Raw genomic sequence first — 21413 nt, forward strand, 5'->3', positions numbered from 1 at the left:
TTCTTAATTTCCACGTCGTCACGGCAGCTTTTGTTTGGCTTATCTAGAACTTTGAAAAGGTCAACGCATTCCGAAGTCGTGAGGCAATCCTATTTCCGGCCTTTAATATCCTAGCAACACGAGCTTCGAGTTCAAAAAATATTTACTGACTGCAGTGCATACTTAGAGGAAAATTAATCCCTGGATCATCTTGTGTATTACGACCTTTAGGTGACCTTTTTTCATTGGAAAGCTACCCATTGAAATGGAGTGGATCAATGGATTAGAAGTGCGGAATGGTATAGACAAACTCCGTTTCGTTTTGAATTGTGTTTGCCTCTTTCCGTTTTGTTTGTTTTTATTTGTTTCTTTTTTGTTTTTGTCATTTCTTTTTTATTATCCTGTGTAATTCGGGGTCTGTGATGTTGTCTTATTATTTATGACAAAGAAATCCTTGGAGTGAAGAGCAGAAGCCTGACAATAGACTTGTCAGGAAAAAAAAATCATGACATAGAGTATTCCAAAATGCTCCCAAAAATAAGATATTTCCAAAACGCATGGTCTGAAAAAGCTGCATGTCTACTACACTCTTATCTTATTTTATTATTATTTTTTTTATATAAGAATGTACTATTTTGGGTCTGAGGCTGAACGTCTTATTAATCTTTTATTGCGATTTGACCCTTGGAACGTTCTGATATGTTCTTAAAGGTGTGTGGTTTAGTATTTCAATAAATCAATGCCAAAAGTGTCCCTAAGTATTTTAAGTATTTGAATCAATTGTCCTGGTAGATCATAGTTTTATATTTCTTCTACGTTTGCTTATGCTTCTCACAAAAAAAACAAAAACAAATAAATAGACAAAATGGTCGTTCTTAACTGACTCTCAGCTTGGCGAGGTTCTTACTATGTTCCTTAAAATTTCGTTTATCTCAGCCTGAACGCTCCTGTAAAAAAACTTCTTATTTAAAAAGAGTGTGCTGAAAGTTGAAAAAGGAGGTTTTCGAAATCTTCCAATAATGTTGCTCATTCGCTGTTTTCGAGTGTTAGAATGATTGAACAATAGCCTCACAGACGAAAACTCTTCAAGTATTTCTGTTTGATGAAAACGCATAAGTAAGGAAAGGTTAAAATTGTTTAAAAAATTAAGCGAAATGAAATTAGTTGTGGTGAAAAAAGTACGTTACCAATTTTACTATGAAAATAAACGAGATAAAAGTTCAAAATCAAAGCGCCTTGGTTACCATTGCTGAGGCCTAGGCATGCCCCAACGCATTATGGTGAAAGAGGTATGGTGAAAGAGTTACTAAATGATGAAAAAGTACTTCCTTCACATTTACAAGTACAAACAGCGATCGATAATGTTTGGTTCAGATCATATGTGGTTTCGAGATTCTTTACAATGTAAACCTCGCTGCTTATTCATATGTTAGCCTGACGAAACCGAGCAGAATCCTGTCGGGCCGGAATCTCGTGACAAGCTTCTTTTTGGGAGAATTTGCATTGTTCGTTGAGAGGTATTCGAGATAGTTGAGAACCATCTATTTGAAAAAAACCGTTCAATTTACGTTAATTAGCTTTGTCCGAAATTCGTGAAAGTCAGGGAGGGTCATCCTTTCGCCACTAGACAAACCGCAGACTGGAAAGGGTTTCTGTATTAATGTTCCATTGTACAAGATTAACACTCGATACGGCTTTCAAAATCAGCAAATTTGCAAATCGATCAGAAAACAAAGGGCTTACGGACCAGGCTGAACTTAAAAGTTGATAAGTGAGGTCTGTACAGACAGCATGTCGCGATTTCCGATAAAGAGCGAGAAAAAAAATTGAAGACATTTCTATAAATCGCCATTAGATCTCATTAAGAGAAATGACGATCACAGACTCTTGAGTCGCAGAATGAAAACCAGCGTCCTGGGAGTTCTCTCTCTCTATCGATCAGTTATGGTCCTGGGTTCAAGCTGCTAATAAGCCGATTAGTGAAACTCCAGACACTTCTTGTGCAATTTTCCACCGTGATGTTTCACGCTATAAAGGAAAGAATGGGATCAAAGTCCAACCATATACCCTAATTCAGTTTCGCCATTGCACGAAACTCGAAACACGCACAAAAAAAAAAGATACAAGGTGATCACAAGCTTAGGTCGTAAGCTTCTGGTTTGATAAAGCATGCGTACCTGGCGGGTCTTGTGTACGCTAAAGCGATGAGCAGCGAAGCCGCGAGAGGCTTAGAATAATATTTCTCCTCTCAACACTTTACGGACAGACAAACCAAAAAGCCACGTTAAACCGCAAGCTATTAAAGTTTGATCTTAACCCTAGGTTTACAGAGCGAGTTATTCACTCATTTGAAAGGAAGAGAACTCTAAAAATCTATTTAGGGGAAAGGTATTAAGCGCGGAAGATTGACAAGCTTTATAAGGTCTAATCAATCAGTGCAAAATACAGATTCTTAGAAATAATATTTTGGTAAGGTAAGCCATTCTTAAAACAGCACTCGATAAGGCTTTAAAGTCATTTCCGCTTCAGTGGGGTCAGCTAAAATACATATCCCACAAATTCTAAAATAATATTAAGCTTTTAGTGTCAGGTGTATATGAGGATTGCCCCTGACCTATGAGATATCATTTAAATCGCTGTGCAACAAACTAATTTGGTGAGTTGAAAAGCGGGTGGGTGTCAGTTTGAAGGGAAGCGGTTATTTGAAGAGGATGGATAAATTTTTTGCTCAAATTTCATTCTGTTTTCACACTTTCTTATCGACAGCCTTAAAAAGTCCGGAAGTACTTTGTATATACACTACTGGCAATTCTAAGTGGCGATTTTGCGAGTCTTTTACGCCATCGGAATCCCTCTTTTGCTTTTTGAAATCAATTCAACATAACACTTTGAGGACGGAGAGTAACTTTTCTCACTGATTACGTTCACAAGGGAAAAAAGTGGTTCTGAACTATCATCTTTCAAAAATAATCCACCCCATATCTTTGATGAACGGACCGGCATCGGAAGGAAATAAGAAAACAACGCGATAGGTTTGTTTGTTAGTTTGGACGACAAAAGCTCATTTTCCCGATGGACTTCAGGATGTGGACTCACTGATGATTCAAAACGCAATAACTGGCTTAAGATCTGGCTCGAGTCGCTGCGCAAGATGCTTCACTATATTTCAAAGGCGCCCCTCCCTACTAGAGATTATGAACGTATCCTGAAAGTTCGTAATTGAGTATAAAAAGGTAAATGTAGAGAAGAAAAGATCCTCTTAAAAGGCACGGCATATTAAAACGAAGCGATTAAGAAGACCAAAAGGAATCCTTTTTAATCTCTAAGGGGAGGGAATATTAGGAGTAAGGTGATTTGTGTGAGTGATTGTGTTATGTCTAAAATTTTGTTTACTGAGTCTTTTTTCTGGATGAAATTTGTTCGCATGATTTTTGAAAATTCTGCCGTTTTCTTCCCCATAGTATTAGCCTCTGAATAAGAGATTAAAAACAGTTTAAATTCTCCTCTGAAGGTATCCTACCGCTGAGGGAACCCGGAGCATATGCGATCTCTTTCGACAGGAAAAACTAGTGACACAATATTATCGATATTCACCTCCATTAAAGCAAGAGAGACAGCCGGAGAGTTGTTACAGATCACAGCTTTACAATTACCATTTGTTATTCGTTTCCTATAAGCACACTTTGGCGCCAAATACACTATTCTCATCCAAGATAAACCCGTCTGTGTCAAATACCACATTTCCGGTTGGACAATCTGTCTGAATTACAAAACTTAAGCGGAAGACAAGATGAGATACATTTTGAGGTTACTTCTGGTGCATGTGCGTGGTGTGCTGCCCAACAGGGTATGTTTGTATTGGTCAGAAGTCTTAAAAATGATATTCGTCTACGTTATTTAGCGTCTTGGAAAGATTATCCTTCTGATCTGGAAGCCTTGCTAAAACTGTGAGCCAAAGCAATGTTGCAGGGGGGGGAGGGGCTAGGTTGCTCATGACCTCCTCCCCTCTCATTAAGAAGTATTTTTTGGTAATAACATGCAAATCTTAGGTATGTGCCAAAACGAGAAAATCCTTATAATGTTCATTGCATAATTTTTTTTTAGTACTAAGTTTATCATTCATGAAAACTAGGCGGGATATGAATACATTACTATGACAAGAGGTCAGTTTAATGCACGTAACCATCTACGTTATCCACTTCAGTTGCAATACGTTCTGTCTATAGCCGTGAAAAATATTATTATTCCTTCACTCGAATAAGAGAACCCGATTCTTACAAAAAAATGTGCAATTAAGGATTTTATTTTAATTCCAGGTCATTTCACACAGCCCAATTACCCACACTAAATGATGGTACAGTCGCTACAGTAGTTGACGTATAAAGACTTTTATAAAAGGAGAATGAAAACAAAATCGTAACATTAACAGATACAGTCGAAACGCGAGAATTCTTTGAGTTTGCTAGACAGCGTGGTTAAAATAAGAATAAACGTTGGGTTTTCAATCAAAATGGGAATACCACACAAAAACTATAGGAAGGACTACATCAATTATGTAAACGATTGACAATCAACTTAGTCATTAAAATCGGACTTCTGCTGTCACACCTAAGCCGAACGTGGTTCAACAGCGATAACTCTACCGTATTAAGTTCAACTCTTTCACATTGGTACAAAAGAAAGGGGGGCCTTAGCATGGGCGAGGTTCTTTTGATTACGAATGGTGGAAATCATTTTGAAAAACAAGCTTGTGATAACTAGCATCACGGGCTCGGCCTCACCACAAACACAATAACATGTGTCATTCTTTATCCGAAATAATTCAAGTTGCATAAACTTCCACAATCCTTGTGGGATATTTCCGTTTTCTACCACCTGCACTATACTGAAGGGACGAGAATGTAGTGTTTCAACCATAAAGTCTTTCAATAGGCTCATTTTACTATCTTAAATTCTGCTTAACAACGAGGATTAGTGAACAAAAATGAAAGAAATGAATATAAGCTTTTGTTCAGTTCTCTTGGTCCACGACGGATCAAACATTCTCCGCTTCTGGCCCAACCATGCCTTCGGATTAAACTAAAACAGTGACAAGGTTAACGATGAACTTAAGCCCATGAACCAAACAGTATCAAACGCGTTAAATGCAGTTAAAACATTCTTCAAGACACTGTTATTGTTAAAAAAAAAAGAAAAGAATAAAACTCCACGCACTCTGACCTGATCTTAGAAAATAAAATTTCTACCCTCATCCAAACGTTACTATAGGCTTCTCAGTGAGTCTTTCCAATCGTAACGCTACACTTCTCCGGAACGTTGTATGACAAACCCAATCTCTTCTGGAAATGTGGCGTGACGACTGGAATGAAAGTCACTTTTTACAGTTTATTATTATAGTTCTCTTTTACTACGATAAGTTTTTTGGATTTCATGTACACTGTACAAAAAAGTGTCTGTACACAAACTCTGAGCTAAAACTGGACGCTTGTTCACGTTGTTAAAAAACAATACACGACAGACTTACAGTGATGTGGTAATTTAAGAATACAAGGAATAAATTAATCTCGGTAAAAATGCAGGAAAGTTGTGTCTTTGGACAGGTTGATCCATGCTTCCCGTTTCCAAAGCAGTCTTTAAGTGAAGAATCTTTTGATGACAGAAAAACTTTCCAGTACGCACTTTTTTCCTTAACGTCACGCAACAGTAAAGTAACGTACTTCATTGCATACAGATCATGATGATCAAGAAAGACAAGCAATGACTGTTTCACAGTTGTAAAATGACACTTTCCTTATGAACTACTCTGGAATTTCAGAGTTTCTTGCTATGATAACACTTGATAATTATTTGGAGGCCAGCCTCGTCAATGTATTTGGATAAAAAAAGAGTCTCCTGTACAACCGCTGTTTGGTCTTGTTACGCAACGAACCTTTCCTCATATACCTCGTAGCTCAGTCGGCAGAGTAACGGTAGATCTAATCCGGAGATCGTGGGTTCGATTCCCACCGAGGTCAAAAGATTTTTTCTTTGCCTCGTGTGGTTCCCTGTTTCCCTTTATTAGGGCTAACGCCCTGTGGGTTATTCATGGGTTTAAACAGCACTTTACTTTCCTCATATCGACTGAAAAACAGCGTTGCGTGACACGGCCAAACAACGGGTGCAAAGGATGCTAGGAAATTATCACACTTATCATAAAATAAACATCTAGAATCGTCTGATCGGGCAGAACACTAAGCTGTTAGAATAACTTTAAGATACTTTCTAAAGGGATACAGATATCGGAGGACTGCGATACAATGAAAATATCTTATCTAAATCTAAAACACTACAAAATTTAGTTCTGACTTAACATAGGACCGCTAATAAGAATCATTTTGGTTGAAACAAGAGAGATACTAAAATAAACATAAGATAAACAACGTAATGATAGATACACAGAGCTGAAATCTCCAGCAGAAAGAGTAACTTAACAAGGATCAACCTGTCCATTAAGCAAGAAAACGTCTTTTGACTCTATTTCACTCGATCTATTGTCACGCTCTTGGCATGTCACGGAGTCACGCGGTGCTGTCATGCACGCATACGTGTACATCTCTCCTATTTCCCTGGGCAGCAGGCAACACACACGAGGCTTAAAGGCAGGTGCTAGGAGGCATTTAGCCGCGCTCTTTTCGCAGGGCTCGTCGTTTCACTTTCTTCATCTTCTTCCTCCTCATCATCAGGATAGTCAACAAGTCCAACTAATGGCTGTGGAGGAAATAAAAAAGGAAATAAATTTGGGAGGAAGCAAAGGCTGCTCAGTTTTTCCAAAGCAGCTTTTCCTGCGCCATGAATATGGCGCTCTTGATGCGTAATAGTTTTCTCAAAGGGTAGCTATTACAAGAAAAACTGATCAATTAGGATAGGGTTTTCGCCTTTTCAGCGACACTGTCTTTAACTAATTTTTTTACTAACTATTGTTTTTCATCATAACTAAAGATGCACTCACCCGCTTGTTATTGACGATTGAGGGAGGTGCCTTTTCGTTGACGAATGTTTTTCGATTTTTAAAAGACGAGTCCTCGTTAAGAAGGTCACTTTGATCAAGCGTGACATTTTCCTCTCCATTTTCATCTTCCTGGTCGAACCATAGTTCTTCGTCCTCATCGAGGGCCCGCACATCTCGTCTAAACCGGCTGTTCACATGGATAGTGCCGTGATTCAAGGGACCCCTACTGAAATCCAAGAAAAGAAACTTTCAGCGTAAACAGCCAGGTAATTTTAGAGATCAATTTCAAGACAGACCACATTTTAATTAATGAGAGGTTTTATCAGCTGAGCTGTTAACGACGCTTTAATGAAGGCCTAACACTCGAAAAATCAGCTTTAGAAACTCTCTACCGGATTAAAATTAACAATTCAGGAAATAAAACCAAATTATCTTGTAATACCCCTCCTCACTGACGCAGCACCCCTCCATTGACGCAGCACCCCCCCCCCGCTGATGCAGCACCCCCACCCCACTGACGCAGCATCCCCCACCCCGCTGACGCAGCACCCCCCTCCCCAAAAAAACATTTCAATTGAGTAACACAAGACCAAGACCATCATAATTCAGCAGCCAATCAGGATTAAATAAAACACCACCACGAGAACGTAAACAATGTACAAACAAACAGCTTAACGTGTGGGAAAGAGGATACCATGCAGTGAAGAAAACTGTTTTATATCGCTTTTGAAAGTCAAAACGAGCTGCACATGCTGTTGTGGGCTGATTATAGGAAAAGGTGAGGACTTTTAGGGTCATTGGCATTTAATCGATTAGAGTGGAAATTGAACTTGAGAAATGCACACATACTACATTATGTTTAAATGACCGAGTTAATTTATCCAACGAAGTTTACCTCTCGAGCATCCTGTTCTGTTTTCTATCCAGCTCCTGTTCATCTCTTTGCAGAATCCCTTTGAATGTGCTTACGTATGTAACCTCTTTAAAAAACGGCGTGTATTTGGAACAAACATGTGAGCAGAGGCTCTTTATATCTTCCTGTAGCATGAAATAAAAAGAAAAAACTGTAATTTACTACTGTTATACCTGTAATTTAAGTGTTCCATAGTGCAGAGTTGTGCTAGTTTATATTTTTTTTTAAATTCTCGTCACTTTGCTGCTTGATATTGCAAGGAACAACCGTGTCTTGGTCTTTCCTGGGAATAAAAGGGTTAACTTTGCCTTTGTGAAAGCTTTTTAACATTGCTGATGGGATATGGAAGGGAGGAGACAGGGGGGAAGGAGGGGGGGAAAGCAGCTGAAAGAGGGGTGTGGAAGAAGAAAGCTTCACCGGGCACAGCTTACTTACCACTCTGATAAATTCAAAGAGCTCTACGATGGCAGAATTAAGAAGATTGTATCTCTGTCCATTGTTTTTGAATGCTGTAACAACTGGATCAAACAACTGTCCCTTGATGATGTAACGGTTGTAGAATTCATCTTTTAAACCAACTATTCTTCTCATAAAGCGTAGTGAATCTGAAATAAAATATTCCAGACAGTTGTATGAATAGACTAAATTATTAATCAACAGTTGCTTCTTCAGAAATTAAACTACTACAATATTTATATCTTTTGAAGATGTATCACTCACTTAAAACTAGAAACTTGTGTTGGGATTTCATTAGCACCAACACTCTTCTTAGGAGGTCTTTACTAATGATGTAGTTTTTTATGTGGTAAGTATGGTGTTCAACACAGAATGTCAGCAGTTCTAAAATGTGTCCAAGTGTCACGCTGTTGACATAATCATCTGCAACATCAAAAAGAAGCCAAAAACATCAGAGTATAAACAGAGATTAAAAATATACAAAACAACGTACCACAGAGCTCAGTTATCAAACTAATTAACCTTCAAATCCCTAAAATCAATGTGCATATTCTCTGTACTATTTTCTATACATTTCCTAAGTTGCTGAAGCAGGGCGTGAAATTGCGCCTAATACAGGTGCCAATGCAACTAAATTTTTCACTTTGGCGACCAAATCCTGAAAATTAGTCGCCAAATTGGCGACTAGAATGTTTTATCATAACCTTTCCAAGAGATATAGTGAATTAAACTTTGTCGTTAAGTTTGTTTCCAAAACGCAGCACATGCATCCCTATCGATAACTAGACGCCATCTTGGATTTAGTTGAGCTTAAACGTTGTATATCAACCATCCTAGTGTCCACTTCATAGCTCCTTAAAGATCTTTTCCCTAACTTAATTTTTGAGGGTCAATCTAGAACTCTGACAGTGTAAAAAAAGGTTTTGTTTGTCTTTGAAAATGGCGACCAACTTTTTTTGAATTGTGGCAAGTGGCTATCAGAAAAAAAAATTAATTTCACGCCCTGTGAAGAGGAGAATTTATTTGGTGATCATTTCCTTTACTCTCATGATATTGATGTACGATTAAGGGGTGATATTGTAAGTAATTGCAAGTTGCTCTCAGGGGTCACAGGGTTAATTCATTGAATGAATAATGAGTTTATTGACTGCTATTGACATACTGAACAACTGACAAACTGTATGACTGACTGACAGACTAGCCGACTAATTGATTTAAAGAAGATTGATTGATGGATCAATTATTAATAATGACAAATCCACTTTAATTTGATACACTTTAATTAGCACAATGGAACTGTTAAATAGAGTTCAATCAATTGTTCTCTTAGGAATCAATATTATCAAATCATAAAGCTTATGATGTTACGTTATGGTCTACCTTTGCTTGGCTTGTCATCACTGGTTGCAGCAAAGAGAGGTGCTGTCATCACATGCATGGAATGTTTGTAGAAAAAACTCAAGAATTCAGACTTCTCCATTTTCTATGTAAATGAGAGAAAGACGCATTACAGAGGATAAAAACACAAAACCCTTAATTACACTGAGGAAAAATTAACGAAATAATTATTACATTCTGTGACTCACTGCATCACAGCTCTGGACAAGAAGTCACTGATTTATCTTGAGTGTAACACTTTCAGTACCACAGTAAAAAGGAAAAATATTTCTCATGTTAACACCATTATCTTACATTTGCTCCTAATGCCATGTTTTCTGGATCCAGCAAAGTTCTTATCAGCTGAGAAAGTTGAAAGGCATTTCCTGAGGTAAGAAATACAAGAATATTAACACCACAAAACTTAAGAGAGTGATTCATGAAATAAAAAGAGGTTCAGCAGAAATACCTATTCACAAGTTCAAAATTGTACTTGATAAACTAACCTGTATCACCGTCGCATATCATGAAGTCAATAATGTGGTTGATGAGCATGTCCTGCAAGTGAAGAGAAATGACCAAGAACATATGTAAATGATGCATAAGATATTTTTCATTATCCACAAACTTTGGTATTAATCAAAACTATAACAAAATTCCCCAATGTGATTGATTATTAACAACACAATTTAACCCTTCAACTCCGATGAGTGACCAAGAGAGAATTTCTCCTTAAAGTGTCAATGCAATACAAAGCAGACTAGTGATGAGAATAAAGAAGAATAGTGATTGGGAGATTTTCAGTTGATCCAATAACAAATTCTCCAAACTAACATTATTAGAATTGTATGGCAGATAGTAAGGAGAATATCTGATGAGATCTTGGGAGTGAAAGGGTTAAGTAGTAGAAGGATAGTATACATATATACCTTAGGTTGAATTATCAAATGTACAAACTGTATCTCCTGTCTTTCTCTTTGGCCATTCCCCAACTCTCATATAAAAATCAGCCTGGAACCCTGTTTGGTTTCAATTTCTCTTGTAAAAAAAGTCTTATTTTATATTTTGATTTATGTGTGTTAAAATGATGTGTATGTTGTTTCCAAATTTTGTCACCATTGTGATTACTTGTAAAAAGGACTCTGTTTCATTCAATCTTATCAGTAATCTTTGTCATCATTAGCTGATTAGCTTTGCGGTTGTGTGATGTTGTTTGCCACTAGTATAATTCCCGATCACAACACACTCTTATCCCTCAATTGCTGATAAATACTAATTTTGCAAGTGAATGGGTCTAGAACCCACCAAGCTTATAGAGTAGCCTGCAAGGACTACTCCACCCTCACCTGAGTTCAATTAATAGAATGAATTACCTCTTCCTGTGTCTGTCCCTCCTTCATGATGAAATCCCTTACAAGATAGGGGCTGATGTCAACAACTTGTGAAAACATCTCCACAGCTGAGAGCCTGTTCTCTTCGCAGTCACTGACCTACAACAACAAAGTTGATAGTCACACATACAAGTAAGTAATTCAATTACGCTGTTACTAAGAGATGCATGCTATTCATTTTTCTTCTTAAGCTGTGTTGATGAAAAAAAGACTAAATATTTTTCATCTTTTCTTCAATTTGTGAATGATCAGCTGGTCTGAATACAAACAGAGAGAAGAATGGACAAACAGACTGTTTTTTTTTTAATCCTAGCAAGGAAACACAAAAAAAATTAAGAGCTTAGAATTACTACATACACTTACCAGAAGCATTTCCATGGCAGGTAACAAACCATGGTGTACAAGAGCCTGTAAGGATCACAATACAAATTATAAAATATAAGAAACCATCACATGGCAAACACAGTGGTTTCATTTAAGAAAAAGCAGAGATTCAGTAAATTTTCTCATATCAGAAAATATAATAAAACTGACTCTATGAAGAGAACCAGATCTCATAATCAATCCCATTTTCAGATGTGAAGATTCATTTATTTCCCCTGTACTAGGGACAAGAATGATCAAATACTCCGTGTGATATAATGCAAACAAGTACATTTCCTAGAAAGCTGCTCATAACTGCAACAATTACTTCAGATTTTTATGTAGCAAATGACAAGTTTTCTCATTTTCCACTCTGACTATGTTACAAGGACCAAAAAATAAAAAAATTTAAAAAAAAAAAGAAGCAAAAAAAAACTGAACTGAGCAAAAGGTATTCTTGCATATCAACATAAAGACTGGCTTGAGTTTTTTCAAGTTAACATTTGACTGAACATTACTTTGGTCAAACCTCTACTATCTGGACTTTGTAAATCCGCATTTTTCAATCATCAAGACTTGCTTATCTAGTCCCATTTTAAATGAATATTAATAGGTAGCATGTGCAATCTTTTTTCCACCAAACAAAGCTCATTGATATCTATATTTCTCATTATATGGACTTTTGATTATCAAGATTATTTAGCTCAGTTTTATTGTGCTAATTATTTAGCCCAGAAGTCCAGATAATTGAGGTTCAAATGTACATTCAACTATTGTATGCAACAGAGTTCATTTACTAAGATTTGTGGCTTGCTTAAACTAAGTCCACTTCCTAAGTAACCTTGGATAAGTGTAACATAAATGCTGGTAGATTCAAGCACTTTCAAAACACAACCACTTGTAAATACTTTTCCAGTCAATACAGCAAACATACCTTAAAAAATTCATCCTTCTGGTGAATTTGTAAGTGTAAGGAAAAGCTGACTAATTCTTTCAAGAAATTTATCTGCAGAAAGGAAAGATTGAAAAATAACTGCTGACAAATATTCAGAGTAAACAAACTAATTCTTGATTTAAAACCCTTCAGCTTCCAGAAGTGATTAATGTGTAACTTCTCCTTAAAATAACCATACAAAATCCAGCAAATAAAGGAGGATAATCAAACTTATCAGGTAGATTTTGCTGTCTTGATCTAACACCAAATTCCCTTATTTACTCTACAAGGGGCTAGAGGGGAGAATTAACAATCAGATCTTGGGAGTTAAGGGATTAAAACATGAATTGTGTCTGTCAATGGTGTTTTGCAATAGTTTTTCATGTTACCATCATCATGGAAGATACAGGATAGCATTTGAACTTAAAAATGATAAACTACTACCACATCAAAGCCTACATTTTGAAAGGAGTCACAGAAATCTTTAAAGATATAATGGAGTAGTCTGCGATAACAACACTCTAACATATTACAATCAAACAACAAAAATGCCACATACAAGTTGTTTTCTTCTGTCTTCCAGTGTATCCTCATCAGTGAGTTGTAAGAACATATCCGCTAAAAATTTATCATCCTCCTGCCAAAGATAATTTCAGAGTCAACCAACAAGAACCTATTCCTTAGCAATATTGTCCTCTTAGTCAACTAGAAATGCTCTTTTACCCCAATATACTTAATACAAAAATAATAAATAACAAAAAATGTTTCTGTTCATAACTGATAATTATACTCAGGACGTTTTTGATTACCTGAGGATATCTCTTTCTCAGAAACACCTTTCACAGATTTCCCTTGGTTGCACAGCTAGTGAGTGGTGTTTAGAATATAAAAAAAAGTTTTCTCTGACCTGCTGTGCCATTCTAACCACAAGGACAAGTAATGTACACAAACATAACACACTCAAAAGTTTGTCACACAGTCAAGGCAATTTTTCGAGGTATTTGCTTTTTCTGACAATCACTAAATAACATTTATTGCAGAGAAAACATATTTTAGAAATGTTGTGCAGTCTCACAAAATCCACCCAATTTCTTTAATTAAACCTATACCCTACAAAAAGCCCTGTCTCCATACTTCAGATTTAAACCTTTCTGATCGCAAAAAAACATGGCGTGAGAACTCACCCTTTTCAGATTTTGTCGGAAGCCTATCAATGCCTTACCAAAGTCATGTTCACATAAAAGCTGCTTTTACATGTTTTGAGAACAAATGAATGTCTAGTCTCAGGAAAAAGAAATTTCCAGCCACTGTAAAAGACATCATTAGCATGCACATTCCTAAAATATATGTTCTGAGAGGTGGAAAGTGTTAATTCTTGCCAGACAATATTGAAAGGAAAGGACTTAAAATACAAACAAAGCCTTATTGATTGTCAGTCATCTCAAGTTCTAGTCATTCACGAGTAAAAAATACCATGTATGATTGTTCCTTCATGGCAAATGACTTCAACATAAAACTGACAAACACTAGATCAAAACACTGTCCATTTTCAGAGAGATCTTTGATGAACATGTTCCGAGGGCTTTCTGATTGTCCAAGACAAAATTTTGAACTTCTGATATCAAAAAGGACAAAAATAAACAAAACAAAATCAAGCTTAAACAACCCCATCCATTGCAAAAAAAGATCTCATAATAACTGAAAAACATTTTCAACAAGTCAAATTGCTGTGATTTCAATGTTGCAAAATCTCATTAAAATAAACTGTTATCAATCCTTGTATTTTGTTTCTCACTCTGTTATTTCACCTTGTTAAAATGTATTAGTGTCATGGGTGCCAAAGTGAGATCCAAATGTTAATTTGAAACATGCAGTAAGACAAACAACATGTTTAGTATCCATACAAAGGAAACGTCAAAAACTCTCTATAAAACACCTGTACCAAAGAGTTTTTGTGCGCAGTGAAACAACCTCCTACTATCCTGCATTCATTACTGTATAACATACCAAAAACTGTCCTAATAAACTACGAAATGGGCAAAAGAGAAATCAAATCTGATAGCTTACCACCAGACAAAGAGAAAAAAACTCAAAAAAAAAAAAACTAAAATCAACAAAGAACAACGTGACGCAAATAAAATTAATAATATGGAAACCTTCAAAAATCATAGCTAACCCAACTTAGAGGGCTAACTTTAAAATCCCATCAAATATTTAAATTTCCTTTTAAAAACACTAGTGTTCCGCAAGGGTAATTACTTCGGCAGTCTGCCTTTTTCATCTTTAGGCTGCGATCACAGCGCACCGGACAAATGTAAAATCTATCTTTACTTGAGACAAAAGTTGATCGTCTTGTATTTCAAACAGAGACGAAACTACGTCATCGATTTTCTTTTCCCTTAGCAACATTACCTTCTACCAGAAATACTTCCGAAAAAAAAAGCTGTAAATCTTACCTGAAGATGAGTTACTATTTCTATTCTGTTAAAAAGTATGAACGAATTCACAGAAGCCAGCATATTGTCCTCAAAAATCGACGGCGGGGGGAGGATAGCATCGTAAATGTACTGTACACGATAAGTTTGATGAATCTTGTTTATTAAATCCGGGTTTGATATGGGAATAATTTCTTTGAAGTTCGCGCTTTCCTTCAAAAACACTCGATGCCGTTGAGGAGAAGCTCTGCTCGGGTCGTACTCCAAACATCCAACAACGTCGAATACAAGATCGTCTGCAAGCATGATTTCCAGCAATGAAGGCTTGTTCATGAAAAACAATGACTTAAAAATATCATATAAGTGATGAAGTCCATCCAAGTTCTCCAAATCCTCGCAGATGTGGAACAAGTCCAGTAATTTTCTAATGTAATTGTCTTGCTCAATTGCCAATGCCAATTTTTCCCGGCGAATTGGTGATGGCAACACACTACTAAATAGCTCGGCGATTTCCTCCAGTTTACTAAGTTCACAGGGCGGTAATTCAATTGGGCCTGTCGAGTCGAGCACTTCTTCAAAACGCTCTTCCGAATCGTCATCCTCTGGTATATCCTGAGTAATGGTTACAGACGGATCTTTCCCTTGGATCTAGAAAAAAATACATCAATAACGAAAAAAGGAAAGTTTACTACTGCGAATGCTACTGAAACAAACAATGGTCGCTGAGACGAGCCTCACAGGCATTAATGATTTCGTAAGAGTTTGTAGGTAAATGGTAGATTTGTTAAACATCAAACAAATACGTCTCTTACGAAAGGGAAACATGAGGTAAGAAATGCAGCAAAAGATAACCAGCGATCTCTCATTGTTTTTTTTTTGAGAACGTGAAGAAGCAGGCCGCTGAACTCACCTGGCAAATTTTTTCCCAAATCTCATCGCAGCCAGCTTTCTCTTGAAAACTTAAAGCCAGATCGTAGTTGTCGCCTTCTGACCACACAATTAGCGTCTCCTACGAGGCAGAATTGACGATAGCGTTACACAACTCGTTTGACGAACAACCGGCATTACTTTAAAAAACGATAAAATATACCTGCTGCTTCTGATAGGCAGTGTGAGGTTGTATCTTTGACTCGAGTAGAATTGAACCTGCAAAACGAAGAAACCGGGTCAACTTACGACAGGTTTTCGGGCTTCCTCGATAAAAAAAATCAAACTAGAATCAAACTAGCAAAGGCACACTACAGTAAAATGGCCACAAACCGTCTTCTTCTGATCGAACCATGATCGACATCCCTTGTAAACGTTCAACATACGACGACGACACGTGCCCCGTACCACGGTCATCCCACTGCCGGTCTTCATTTAATGTATATAGCTTGACACGGCGCCTAGTACTCGCCATAATCTTGGCCCACTAATATATCAAACAAATAAATGGTCCCCGCATCGTCCACCATGAGAAAATCCTGTCAAAGTACACCTTCAAATGAGTCCGCCATGCTGTATTGCTCTACTTTCTGCTAAGACATCAAAACAATAGGGGCGTCCTCAACATAGTCAAGGGGGTCCACTGGTTTCAGTGACAGGCGCCATTTTTGATATTTCCCGCCTAAGGAGGATTTTAAGCAAATGACGAGGTGCTTTTTGAGGTGCTTTTTAAGGTCTTTTAGCACGTATACAAAGTGAGTGAGTTAAGTTTATCTTTGTTTAGTAGGCCAGATTAAACCAAAACTTCCCTAAGCTCTGTATCAGTGTTGAATACATCTCGTCAATCTCGATTTGAAAAGTGTTCTTTTTTTGCAAAGAACAGAAAGAGAATAAATTCACTAACAAAGAGTGAATGTAACTGGTAAATTTAAAGATTGGTCTGTGTACATGGGTACAGTCGAACCTGTATAGAGCAGCATCGTATTAATTAAGCGGTCACGTTTTCAAAGTCCCGAAATTGTTTACCCTCATTGCTGTAATTTTTTACCTCTACGAAGCGGTCGCAGTCAGCCTTCGCAGAGTCCCAACAGCCATTTTGCATTGTCCTCCTCCACGTATATCACTTAAAGAGGAATCATAAATAAAACTAATTAGTAATCTTTCGATGCAAATTTAATCCGTTTTTGTCCCCGAAATCAATGTTAAGTTAGCAGCATTTTTGAGCGAGTTTATGCACATAAAGTGATCAATTAAGGCGTAAAAAGGCGACATTTATCAGTTTTTGTAATACCTATTCTGTGCGACCTAAATTAAGCGGTGAAACTGTAGTAAGCGGTCACTCTGCCATTCCCCATGGGTGATCGTTTAATACATGTTCGACTTTAATAGGCAGATCTGTAAATAGCCGGGAGGGGAGGGACTTCAGTTGAAAAGTTGTATTTTTGTAATAAATCTAGATACATGTTCCCAGATGCAAAAAAAAAAAAAGATTTTTTTCTAATCTAAGAAATCAAATGGAACAGCTCTTTCTGCTGGAAATAAAAAATGACATCAACAGAGAGATTTTTCTTTTGATATTTTTCATCGAAAGCACTAGATATTATACTGCGCCATTTGCTTGAACCCACTAGAACCCATGCCATATCATGGAATACGCGGTTTGAGCCAGCCGAGCGTATGGTTGCAAATTTGAGGACTCGTGTTGACATTTATGAAAAATCTCCTGAACGAAAGTGACACAAGTTTTTCCCGTTCCATCCAATTAGAGAAAAAGAATAGTACCGCTATGATAGTTTCAACTTTCATTCATCATCATTGCTTTTAATGTTTGCGGTCAAACGGTTCATAATAGTTGATGATAGTTGGCAAAATCACGCAATAAAATCGCACGAGTGTAAACAGGTATGGACCGCGCTAAGGTCTACAATTTCGGTGGTATTTGAGTTTAAGTCAAGAAGTTACGAGTTGAAGATACAGAAGCCAACCAAGAAAAATGTACCTAAGTAACCCCCCCTCCCCCTCCCCGTGTTCGAGAGCCACTATTCTTTTGTTCAAAACAAACTGTCATTAATTATTATTCATTTCAAATTGAAAAACATGTCGATAAGCATCAATCAAAATCATCGCCCTCAAAAAATCACAGATTCGTAAAGGTTACTGATAAATAGTTTCGCGATCGAGAATGACATGGAGATCTGTCTCAGATCTTAGGGAAGAAGAAGTCAAATATAACACTTAAATGACTCAGGGTAGACTCGATGGCACAAAAGTGTAAAAGACATGCAAGAGCACACTTTTTCACGAATGAAAGGGGGTTATAATTTGCATGGATTATGCACCGCACTGTGGGTCAAGTAAGATGGACTTTGAAGAACTGTATTCCCTATGTATGGCAAAATATACTGTTGAAAAATCCTATTGTGAAAGCCTAATCATCAGAGCTGATTAATTTGCTCACAGTATCTGTCTGTTATGATTGTCATGCATACAAATCGCAATCCTTTGTGGATTTCAAGATTCGCCACAAAGAAACTTGGTATAAGGATCAATTCCATTTTGAAGAAAGAAAAACACTTTATATTTTGCATGTGTTAATTCCGTAAGACATGTTTTGTATACATTATAAGCTTTTGAAGCATCCAGTTTGACCAAAATGAAGAGAGAACTCTCAGTAACATGACGTTGCCTACAGAAGTGGGTGATGTACGATGTTTCCAATATTTAAAAATACTGACAGACAAAAAATCAAGTGAACAGGATGGGTAAATTGGAATTTAGAATTTATCTACATTTCATATAAAAGTCTCATGCAGGTCTTTCGGCTGAGAACTACTGACTTCGTCGTTGTATAAAGCTATTTGATATGCTAGGTTGACTTGGTCAAGGACCCGTGATTTTTGTCATTATTCATCACAAGTAGAAATGCTAATAAGCATAAATGATAAGCATTTATTCCACTCTACTCATTGTTTTGCAACTGTATTCTATGGATTACCGATAGATCAAAGAAGAAATGTCAGAGATTTGATTCCTATCTTAGGGGTGAGGAATGGAAAGAGACTCAAGTTTTAGGGTGTTGCGTTAAAATTCATCAACTAGTAGCAGTCTGTTAAAAAAGAACGAACCCGCGGACTCGTCATTTACGCTTCTTCATTTAATGAAGCATGTCCTTTATTAAAGCTGAGTTTAAGCTTTGTCTCGCGGAATTTAGAATTTCTCGACATTTGGCCGGGTTAAACTGAAGCCGGAACTTTGAGTGTGATCAATGTTTTTTGACGGTTTTTTTTCCCTGTTATACAATTAGAATTCAACGCAAACGCGGATTCTACTCATCATTTACACTTCTTCATTCACCAAGGTATGTTCTTTATTGAAGTTGAATTTAAGCCTTGTGTCACGGAATTCAGCGGAATTTCTCAACATTTGGTCTGATCAGACTGAAGCCGGAACTATGTGTGTGATTGATTTTTTTGACGGTCTTTTCCCCCATAACACAGTTAGAATTCAACGCAAACACACGGGCAGAGATTAAGTAACTTAGGTCAAAGCAACCATAAAAACAGTGGCTTCAAATTCAACATATTATACCTTATGGTAGCTAATAAAATAGGCCGCCGTTCAAGCAAGTTATTTTTACAAACTAGCGATCGTTTATCCGGCCGGATCATAAGGGATCGTAAAGTCTGCTCGTGACTTTAGCTTTTCCAAACACGAATTTCCATCTGTGATGTCCTGATCATGTTTATCTAGGAACCCCTGCAACGCATCAGCAAGCTTAAGCTTGCCATTTGAATTCATCTTAAAGGTTGAGTCAATTTGGCGAGTCAGCGTGTTGGCGATTCAACGTGTTCATCGCCCTGAAAAGGTCTTTTATCTTTTAGGGCCATTTGCGAGTTCGAGATATGGACATTCCAAAAGGCCAGACTATTGTCGTTATCGGTGGAGGAGTGGGTGGCTGTTGCACGGCTCTTGCATTGGCAATAACACAACAATTCCAAATTTACCTCTTGGAGAAAAATGGAGAGCTGATGAGAGAAAGCAGTGATGTAACTCCGGGGCGCATGGGGCTTGGTTTTCATTACGCTGACAAGGAGACAGCCCTCTACTATTTACACGCCACCCTCGAGTTCACCCGAAAGTACGGTCGATTCCGACAAGAGGTAGGTCGAAGTGAAACGTTACATCCACTGCGTCGAGGCAGATACTTTATCTTGAAAAGTTCATTGGTTCCGGTCAAGGAGATTCTAGATACTTATGACGCACTCAAAGAAGAGTACACCAATATGGTCAGCGAAGACCCCAGTTACGAAGTCTTTGGTCGTCCAGAAGACTTTTACCGAGTTCTAGAACCTTGGGAGTTCGAAGAAGATGTCGCGACGGAGGAGATAGAAATGGGAATCGAGACTGCGGAGGAGTTATTGGATTGGTCAAGGTTGAGGAGATTTATCATAAGTCAGCTGGAACACTTTCAAGACAAGAAAATGGTTGAAATTAGAACAAACACTGAAGTCACTGAGATTTCAGCGCTCGACGATTGTGGCGCATATTTAATAAAAGCCGTAGATTTGTCAGCTGGTGGCAACGTAGAGATTTTCGCCGAGGTAACTGTGAACGTCTCGTGGTACAACATTGGCAAATTCAACAAGATGCTCGGTATTTCCGCTTTCACAAGGAAAAGATGCAACAGAATCAAAGCAATTATCACGGTGCAGCTGCCCGAAGCTCTTGTCCACATGCCTTCAATGTTCTTCTGTATGGGACCCTTCTGCATGTTTACTAACAAAGGAAACAGAGTTGGAATGTTGACTTATGCACCAGAGACAAACATGGCCGTGAGTACCTCTGAAGAACTGGAACCAGAATTCGAGCATATATTCTTCAATCTCTCAGAGGACGAGAAATGCGCCAAGGGTCAAAAAATCTTAGCCGGTGTGTCGAAATACATTCCTAAATTGAAGCAAGCCAAAGTGACAAATGTAAAGCTTGGCATTATCCAAACATTTATGGACGAAGATACAATAGATTTCGGTTTCAAAGTGGGAAACTTGGATTTGTTGCACGATCCACATGTTGGAGGTATTTACAAGAGAAATTACAGCGGAGTGGAGGAACCTCGGCCAGGATATATAATCAGTGCATGTATGAAGCTATTGTATTGTTTTGATAATGCCGAGATCGTAAAGGACCTGATTTTATCGAAATCTGCAGAAGGTTCTGGTACTGAAAGCAATTAAGGGTGATACGTTGGTTTAAAATGTTAAAACGTGACCTCGATAAATTGGCTTCAAAGTGCGCCAGAATTAGTTTTATTCTTCTTCCGGTTGCTGTCTGCCTCTCAAAGACGTCTCTGCTTGAGACGTCTAATATTGGACAAAACATATGCGACATTTGTGCGTGCTGCTTGGCTAATTTTCTCGTAGAAAAAAAACAACTGTTATGTTTTTATGCACGAATACATTTATCGCAGACTGAACTGGTCAGTCTTAACGGGCCGCATCTATTTGAGTATTTTACGTTTGCACACGATTTTCGGCCGTTAAGAGCCAACCATAAACTTAAACCATTGCTTGCACAGCTAAATAGTTATAAGTATTCTTTCTTTGTAAATATAGTCAACCAATGGAATAATCTACCTTAAGACGTGGCGTAG

General features: G+C 37.6%; 2 protein-coding genes across 3 annotated transcripts in view; one reads left to right on the forward strand and one right to left on the reverse strand.

Moving 5' to 3' along the window:
- Positions 1-4897: 4897 nt before the first annotated feature.
- Positions 4898-16445, reverse strand: LOC113670513 (serine/threonine-protein phosphatase 4 regulatory subunit 3). Of its 2 annotated transcripts, none has more exons than XM_027186671.2 (16): positions 16097-16445; positions 15927-15982; positions 15747-15845; positions 14858-15484; positions 12961-13038; positions 12402-12473; positions 11468-11512; positions 11087-11203; positions 10220-10271; positions 10029-10099; positions 9717-9819; positions 8601-8759; positions 8316-8485; positions 7863-8005; positions 6968-7190; positions 4898-6726 (listed from the first exon to the last, which is right to left on the reverse strand). In XM_027186671.2, the coding sequence occupies exons 1-16, from the start codon at positions 16236-16238 to the stop codon at positions 6625-6627; spliced, it is 2259 nt and encodes a 752-aa protein (XP_027042472.2). In that variant the 5' UTR covers positions 16239-16445; the 3' UTR covers positions 4898-6624. The 2 variants fall into 2 exon arrangements, with proteins under 2 accessions (XP_027042472.2, XP_027042471.2); XM_027186670.2 differs by having other exon boundaries at positions 6968-7193; positions 16097-16386.
- Positions 16446-18727: 2282 nt separating this feature from the next.
- The window catches only part of LOC149042140 (uncharacterized), a 2896-nt gene continuing 210 nt past the window's right edge, over positions 18728-21413 (forward strand). The window contains exons 1-3 of the mRNA XM_089212167.1: positions 18728-18805; positions 19068-19121; positions 19645-21413. The exon at positions 19645-21413 is cut by the window's right edge and continues 210 nt beyond it. Of these exons, the coding sequence (XP_089068293.1) occupies positions 19666-20997 (1332 nt within the window). The 5' untranslated portion in view covers positions 18728-18805; positions 19068-19121; positions 19645-19665 and the 3' untranslated portion in view covers positions 20998-21413. The remainder of the gene's footprint in view (positions 18806-19067; positions 19122-19644) is intronic.

This window comes from Pocillopora damicornis, chromosome 7 (assembly GCF_964200805.1).
Source record: "Pocillopora damicornis chromosome 7, jaPocDami1.2, whole genome shotgun sequence".
NCBI lineage: Eukaryota > Metazoa > Cnidaria > Anthozoa > Scleractinia > Pocilloporidae > Pocillopora > Pocillopora damicornis.